Consider the following 9,432-nt stretch of genomic DNA (forward strand, 5'->3'; position numbering starts at 1 on the left):
TATGTATGTATGTATGTATGTATGTATGTATGTATGTATGTATGTATGTATGTATGTATGTATGTATGTATGTATGTATGTATGTATGTATGTATGTATGTATGTATGTATGTATGTATGTATGTATGTATGTATGTATGTATGTATGTATGTATGTATGTATGTATGTATGTATGTATGTATGTATGTATGTATGTATGTATGTATGTATGTATGTATGTATGTATGTATGTATGTATGTATGTATGTATGTATGTATGTATGTATGTATGTATGTATGTATGTATGTATGTATGTATGTATGTACGTACGTACGTACGTACGTACGTACGTACGTACGTATGTATGTAGGGTAACGTGGGGCAAAACGTCGCATAGGGTAAAAAGCCTAAATTCAGTTTGCACGAAATTTGTTTAAAACCGAAAGTTGTTCAATTAATTTTTAAAAATTAGAACGTACCCATATTATTTTGAATATAAAACCACGCCGTTTCTTCAATTGTTTTTTCTGTTTCAGAGTTTTATATAATTTGCCAGTGAAAAATTGGTCGTGTTATAAAATTTGTGTTCGGTTTTTAATTAATTTCTTGATAATAAGATCGTTATTTGTGAAGAAACGAGGTTTTTTATGAAGAAAAATCATTTTCACATATACAAAAGTAACTTCTAATCGGTTGGAACAACTTTTTGTATTTTTAAATTAAATTTATTCTTAACATTGTCTACTGGGGTAAAACGCCTCTGTAACTTAGGGGCAAGAGGCCCAATTTACATTTATTGAACTATTTAACAAATTTCAGATATTTGTATGTAGGCAGCTATTCTTGTAGTTAATTGTTAAAATGTATTGAAATTTATGTTTTATGTGTAAATTAATTTCATGTATTTTAATTTTTAAGGTATAAAATGGTCAGAAATTATATAAGAAAATCTACAAGATGCTCGACTTATGATGGGGATGGTGAAAGTATAAAAAAGCATTGGATGCTCTAACCAATGGCTAGTTACTTAGTAAAGTTATCAGAGAACATGGAGTTCCTGCAAGAACTTTAAGAAGACATCAAAAAGCCTTGACAACATCTCCGGGAACTATAAAGCTTAGTCGGTTTTCAAGCGATCTAAAAATTTGACTCCTTGTGGGACATGTTCACAAATTTTTTGTAATGATTTCACAGGATTTCAATGAATAAAATGCCAAAAATGTAACATTTGGCATCATAATTCCTGTATAGGGCTGGAAGAAGACTATCGTAGAACTTTTATTTGTATCAATTAGGACAATAATTAACAATAAAAATAAAATTTTTATTTTCTTTTTATCTAATTTTTTTATGTACAATAAAACTTACAATTTTTTTACATTTTTGGATTTGAAACTATTTTTAAGGCTTATTTTAATAGTTTTTCTTCACAGGCCTTTTGCCCCATGCATGGGGCAAAAAGCCCATTTTATAGAGGTCTACGGTTTGTGTTATAAAACATAGGAAACCTATGTTTGAACAATTTAATTTGTAAAATTAGATAAAGGACATATCAATCTAGTAAAATAATCCCTAATGTTGTAGAAATATTCCATTTTTAGATGTAGTCACTCATCAAAGGCTTAACTATGACTTCTTGCCCCACCCTACCCTATGTATGTATGTGTATTATTATTATTAGTTAGATTTATATAGCGCCCTTTCATCAAATTTCAAAAACGCTGAAACAGATCACAAGGAAACAACAATCAAAGCGCTCATTGCGCAACCAGAAACGTTTTTAGTCCCCTCCTGAAGGATGAAATTGAATGCCCCGAAGCACACAGTTCCAAAGGCAGGCTATTCCATACGGATGGTCCAACAACTGAAAAATTTCTTGAACCTTTAAGATTTGTTGGGGCCACAAAAAGTAAGTCACGATCATTAGAACGTAATTTGTAGGAATGCCCTGGCATGGATGTATGTTGGTATGCACGTATGTATGTATGCATGTGTGTATGTATGTATGCATGTGTGTATGTATGTATGCATGTATGTATGTATTTATGTATGCGTGTATATATTTTCGTGCGTGTGTGTATCTATGATTTCCACATATAAACAAAAAACCTTCCACATGCAATAAATCAACTAACTGACCAATCAACAAACCAACCAGCCAGCCATCCAGCTTACATTAATAATCATTATCACTTAATTATGTTATTAATCAAATGAAACAGACATGCCCTGCTCAAGCTGATATTTAGCACATATTTAAAAATTTGAAAACGTTTCTGTTTATAATTTTACACAGACACAAAACAATTGAATAGAAATATTTTAGAAAACAAAAAGTTAAAAAAAATAGAACACAAGACCCATCGTATTTTTGTAATCAAAACCAGGACATCGAAACGGAACTGGACCGTAACCGAAAACCGTTAAAAACCGAGATTTTGCTTGCTCGGAACAAAAACCGTAACCGAACCGAAACATTGTTTGCTAGTTTAACCGAAAACCGTAACGAAATAAATAACGGTTCGATGCTAAAAATGTGAAAGAAAATATTTTTGTCAAATTCAGAAAAAAAATATTTTGATAATATTTCATCTTTTGAAATTCTATATTAATTTTTATTATCTTTGAAAATTTGTTATCTCTCTTTTCGCTCGTTTTTCCGACTGAGTTTGCCGATAGTTTGAGTAAGAGTTGCCGCGTGAAGAGAAATCCAGTAATGATCAGAGAAATTAGAGATCAAGTGCGATCATCTTCAAAATTTTGAAGTACCAGCTACACAAGTGAGCCTGAAAAAATCTGTTTTTAGGTTAAAATGTATCTTCAGAGACTGCAGAAGTGTTTTCAATAAAAACATTATAAAAGATATATTAATAATCAGAAAAAATTTCATCTTATTTGAAACAATCTTATATTTATATGAGGGATTTCAAAATATCTTTGTAATGATTGTTTTAATTTTTTAGAAAAAAAATTAAAAACGATTCCTTTTATACTGACAACGTTTAAAAATTATTTTTGATATTGATTTCTTATTATTCACAATCTAAAATTTAATTCAAATTGACATTGTGGTGGTAGTTGGATGTCCGTATGTCCGTTACATGCGTTTAAAGAAATATGCTTGTAAAAATTAAGTTTGGAGCGAGAGCGAAACCGAAAACTAAAAAAACCGATATCATTCCAGAAACGAAAACCGGGATCGAACCGAAATTCGTTTGGCAGATTGAACCGAAACCGTAAACTGAAACGAAAAAAATTACGGTTCGATGCCCTGATTCAAACATTAGATAAACCTGAGTACGTCATACAATCGAACACGTAAACAGTTGTAACGTATGCAAATTTCATTTTCAAAGCTCATTTTCAATATTTATAATGTTATATATTGTTTGTGCATTTGTAATTCTCTCCATCAACCTGTCCTCATCAGTAGCCCATGCAGCAATCGACTTGAAGGAATCTTACATAGGATGCTATCGAAACATCAGCTTAACGAAGACAGTTGCATCAGTTGGCTCAGTGGGTGAATGTTCACTGGAGTGCACAGATGAAAGTAACAATATGATCGCTTTGAAGAGTAGAAAAGAATGCAACTGTATTGGAAGGTTAGATTCAGCAGTGTGATGTTCCTTGCAACAATAAAGACGCTTGTGGTGGATGTGATTCATATTCCGATTATAAAAGCAAGCCACGAAAGACGCACGATGACTGCGCCAGTTTTGAAACACGTCAGACAGATGTCATTTTGATGACATTACCAAACACTTACACATTTGAAATGTGCGCACATTTTTGTTTTGAGACAAATTATACGTTTTTCCAGAAGATCGACTAGTTGAACAGATGCGGTTGCTTTCAAGAACATGGTACAGGAAACTGCTCCTTCACAAGATTAATTTGAGATCCCTGCTCAATTGACAGATCCGAAGTTTGCGGATGTTATCACCTAGGTCATGAGACAAAAGCAGCGATATTCGCAACACGCTTCCAATACGACTTCCAAAGAGGAGTATCAACTTATTCTCACTGCAGAAACAAAAACAACGGAAGTTACGAAATAACAGCAAACTGTCCTGATGGATGCGATCCGGGATGGAGAGGTGATTCATGCAGAGAAAGAGATTGCTCATCAGGTGGAGGAGATTGTCCCGTTGAAATGGAATGTATTGAGTCCACGGTGAATGGTAATAAGTACGTTGAATGTGTCTGTCCTCCTGGTAAGGTCAGAAACAAATGGTACCAATGTGAGGTTTTCAGGTAGAATTTAGCCTTGCATAAACCTCCTTATTACAGTTCACACATTTTTGAACACGAAAACTCCGTGGTGGGTTCCCATTACAAATTACATTTAACAGACGGCAACTATGACGGCTACCACATATCTCACATACTTGATGCCATGCCAGCCTGGATGGCGGTCGACCTGCTCAGTTTATATTGCGTAGGATTCATCAGAGCATACAACAGAATAAATCAAAGGACTGACTTCCTGAAAAGTTTGTTGTAAGGTTGAACGAAACGTTCGACGTGAGCATTAGAGAAGACATCAGAGACAAAGTCAACTTGTGCGGGTTCGGACCAGAAAAAGGGATACAGGGCGGAAATCCCATGATTGTTGTTTGTGAGAACTTCACTATCCTCACAAGATTTGTTTTCATTCAACCATCTGATGAGAGAATGAAAGATCATCATACAGCACTCGCAGAGTTGGAAGTATTCGAGGCTGGATGCGATCTTTTCAACGGGAGGTGCGGAGAGGTGGAGTCGTGCAGAGAGGAGAAGAAAGAAGGGACAGTCACCATCAGTTGTTCATACAAAATTACTGCAGCAAACGCCAATGAAGAAAGCAACTCAACAACTGAAGAAAGCAACGCAACAACTGAAGAAAGCAACTCAACAACTGAGGGAGTATATACAAGACTTCCGTCAAGTAATGTATTTTCAATTGTCGGAACCACAGGGGCCCTGTTTGCTGTTTTAGCTACGTCTGTTTTGTTGGCTTTGATTTTGAAAAAAAGAAAAAAGAAAGAGGAAGAGAAAAAGAAAGAAAGTAAAGACGCACAGTCGGAAGCTTCGCCTGAAGAAGATGAATTGTAGATGGATAAAATGTTTCGTAATCAACTTCATCCACAATACAATGATGATATGGTTAAAAATTGAAACGATGAAAAAAATTCTTTAAAGACAACATCGTTTTATTGTATTATCTTTCTAATGGTGCAAAATTTCTTTCTTACGAATAATGCTTTACATTGCATAAAAATTGTTTAAAATCCACAATATAAAAGAGTAATGGTACAAAACTGTTTGCTATTCTTAATAATGATGGTCATAATGATTGTGACGATTATATTGTTGACGTTGCTGCTACTGATGATGATCATCATAATGATGATGATGATGACGATGGTGATGATGACGACGATAGCATAGATAATTAAGTGATAATTTGTTTCGCGTGTTCTTTGTAGCACCTCTACAAGCTATTCTTATGATATTGTTACAACCGCAGAACTGATTAAATTGCGCTATATTATTTGTTATCCTAATTTATCTTTGTTATATTTGTAATCTTTGGATTGTAAAGAATCCTAAAAAAATATTTGTAATCTTTTGATCGTAAAAGTTGACGCTAACTCTTCCTCTGAAGAATTTCGCTGAACGCTCGTTATGCTCGAGTTTCTACATAAATATATACATACATACGTGCGTACGTACCAACGTACATACATAAATACACACATACATACACACACGCGCGCGCGCATACATTCTTGTAAATATGACTGCCTACAAAACTCTTGAGACATCAAATTAAGCTGTCAATAAAAAAGTATAAAAAATGCAACCAAGAAGAATAAAATAATAATAATAATTATATTATTAATATTATTATTATATTGTTATTTTTTTCATTATTATTGTTACTGTTTTGCGCGAGAGAAATAAACTCTATCTTAGTTTGTTTCTCCCATTCTCATTTCCTTCGATACAATTGGCGTTTCTAACTTGAAAATTGACAACAATAACATTTATAATGATTGTAATATTAAAAATAATAATAATTTTCACTGTTTTATTTTCAATTTTTAAACAAAATATCCAATTTAAAAAAAATTTCTTTTATTGAATCAACAAAATAAAATTCGGTTGTCAATTTTTTGAATAGAAAAAACAAAAGACGAAAAAAAGAAAGACTCATTCGAACGGTGCCTAAAACGAAGCAGATGGTGACGATGATGATGGCAAAGATGGCGATGCTGTTGACGATGATGAAGATCTTCTTCAATACGATGATAGTTATGGTGATGAAGAAGATGAGGATGGTGATGAGGATGACGATGAAGAAAAAGAAGAAGATGATGATGAAGATGATGATGAAATTGATGGTGATGATAACGATGAAGAGGAAAATGATGATGGTGATACTGACAATGTTAATGTTAACAATGATGACGATGTGATGTTTGTCTCTTAAATATTTAAAAAAATACTTAAATATTCAACCTACCAATTATAAGAACATTCGAAAATAATGGACATACGGACACACATTCACACACATACACGCACACACACAAACACACACACACATACACACAAAAACACACATACAGACACACAAACACACAGACACACACACATATACAAATGCACAACATGCCATATTCATATATTATTAATAAACATAAAGGGCTTAAATGCATGGTTTTATTATAAACCTTTAATCTTTATTAAATAAAAAGAATAAAACTAACAATAATAATGATGATGAGGATGATGAGAATGATGATGATAATGATTATGTAAAAAAAATAATAGTTTGTTTATTTGGTTAACGTAAAAAAAGCTCATACATAATGTTTTTTGCTGTTTTTTGTATGTATGTGTGTGTGTGTGTGTGTGTGTGTGTGTATGTATGTATGTATGTATGTATGTATGTATGTATGTATGTATGTATGTATGTATTTTAGTTCTTGAACAGTATTATTTCTGTTTTACGTAATTTTTAGTTCAAATTTCATTTTGTTTAAAACTATTTGTAAGGTGGCCATGCTAGATAAGTTACCTGATAACTTGACCATGGTCATCCTGTTTTCTTTTTTTCTATTTTTGAAGCAAATAAAGTATATCGTATCGTATCGTATCGTATCGTATGTATGTATGTACGGACGTTTGTGAGTATGTATGATTTTGTGTATGTATGTGTTTGTATGTGTGAATGAATGAATGTAGAATGTATGCGTATATAATCATTATATATATATATATATATATATATAGATACATATATTAATTTTTATATGTTTGTTTGCTTTTTGTTTGTCTTATAAGCTTAGTCTGTTGCGATTGTTAATTTAGTATATACAAAAACAAAATATATGGTATATAAATATAAATATATATATATATATATATATATATATAGAGAGAGAGAGAGAGAGAGAGAGAGAGAGAGTCCTGGTTATGACATTAAACTGACCCTCACTGCCTTGTGAGTGATGTTGGATCATCAAAGGCTAGGCCCACCGCTTATAACTGTGGTTGCGTAAGGAAGGGCGTCCTACGTAAAAACTAGCCAAAAATAATACTTATGATGACGGAAATAACAATGTGGATGGCGTCGAGGGGTATTTCGGTTTCATCATAGGTAGCCAAACGGCAACCCCCAATCTCGGGGAAAATGCCGTCTAAACGTGTGTTGTTGTTGTTGTATATATATATATATTTATATATTGACGAAAATCACAGCATGTTCGGCGTTAGTTAACTTCCAATTTAACTTTTCGATTTTCTAACGGTAGATCGTAAATCGAAGTTTCTTGAGTTCAAATCCAAAATTTTTATTCATTTCAATCGTGATAGAACAGAAAAGCTTTTTTAGGCTACCATCTTCGTCTTTCGAATTGATACGCTGTGTATGTGGCCAAATGTTCAATGAAGGGCATATTCGTAGAAGCACCTCAAATTCATCTTCTTCGAATTTGTGGTGCAGAATGACTGGAATTGTATATTCTATCTATCTTTTGCTACGTTAATTGTGTGTGTGTGTGTGTGTGTGTGTGGGTGTGTGTGTGTGGATGTGTGTGTGTGTGCGTGCACGCGTCAGATTATAAGTTAAAATTAAATTATTTACATTAAATGAAGCTAAAAAATCTAAATATGCAGTTTGAATGATCATCGCGTCGTCGTCATCATCATTGTTACTACTATCATCATCGGCACTGTCATCATCATCATCGTCGTTAGCTTCATCATCATCGTCGTCGTCATCATCACGTTTAAAATATGAAGCTGTGTTCCTGATTGATCTCGTTAAAACTGTTGTTAAATATTTTCAGCACATCTCTGGTCCCTGCTGAAGTTGAGTTGGGCGGTCGAAGACATGAATCGATTCTATTCGTTGATTCGGTATCGATAGTTGGTAATTTTTTTGTCTGTGTCGGTGTTGTCAGTGTTGACGGTATCGGTGTCGAGTCGGACTGCTTACCGATCGAATAGTTTTCATCGTATGACATTAGCGACGATGTTTGAAAGGTCTGATCAAGGCTTATGTTGTTGTTATTGATGTTGTTGTTGATGATGTTGCTGTTGTTGTTGTTGTTGTTGAGAAATACATTTAGTTTATTGTTGTTGTTGATGTTTCCTCTGGCATTGTTGTCCATATTGAGGAACGTATTGTCAGCTGTGTTGTTGATGATATTTGTATTTATGAAGTTGATATTATTATTATTACTACTGTTATTATTGTTATTATTATTATTGTTGTTGTTTTTGTTGTTGTTGTTGTTGTTGTCGTTTGCTGATGTGTTTATTGTAGGAGTTACCATAACATCTGGAGCTACTGTGCGTGTTAACAATAGGTTGCTCTGGTTATTAACGTTGCTGTTGTTATTGTTGTTGTTGTTTATGATGTTGCTGTTGTTGCTGTTGTTGTTGTTTATGATGTTGTCGTTAACGTAGTTGTTGTTAAAAACACTGCAGATATTATTATTCTTATTATCCATGAGTAATGAATTATAACTTTTAACACCACCACCACCACCATCATCATCACCTGTTTTCTCAACCATTCTACCATAATTCACATTTGATAATTCTGTTGACAGCCCCTGGCATATTCCGCTCAGAACATCACTACCATGATCACCACCATGATCACCACCATGATCACCACCATGATCACCACCATGATCACCACCATCACCACAACCGCCACAACCATCATCATTATCATTACGTATGCCATCTTTACCAACGATATCATCATCATTATCATCATCATCGTCATTAGGGTCGTTCTGATTGGATGAATTTTGTTTGTGTTGAATAAATTTGCTACTATTATTATTATTTTCAATATCATTATCATCATCAACAACGTCATCATCGTCGTCGTTGTCCTCATCATCATTAATTAGCATATTCATGTTGACAACTGAGCTTGGTA

General features: G+C 33.5%; 1 protein-coding gene across 1 annotated transcript; it reads left to right on the forward strand.

Annotated features, from left to right (window-relative positions):
- Nucleotides 1–3,356: 3,356 nt before the first annotated feature.
- HELRODRAFT_161738 (hypothetical protein) lies at nucleotides 3,357–5,078 on the forward strand (the record flags this gene model as incomplete). Its single annotated transcript, XM_009021626.1, has 3 exons — nucleotides 3,357–3,586; nucleotides 3,903–4,238; nucleotides 4,490–5,078. The coding sequence occupies 3 exons, from the start codon at nucleotides 3,357–3,359 to the stop codon at nucleotides 5,076–5,078; spliced, it is 1,155 nt and encodes a 384-aa protein (XP_009019874.1).
- Nucleotides 5,079–9,432: the final 4,354 nt, after the last annotated feature.

The sequence above is a fragment of the Helobdella robusta genome, assembly GCF_000326865.2.
Source record: "Helobdella robusta unplaced genomic scaffold HELROscaffold_3, whole genome shotgun sequence".
Lineage (NCBI taxonomy): Eukaryota > Metazoa > Annelida > Clitellata > Rhynchobdellida > Glossiphoniidae > Helobdella > Helobdella robusta.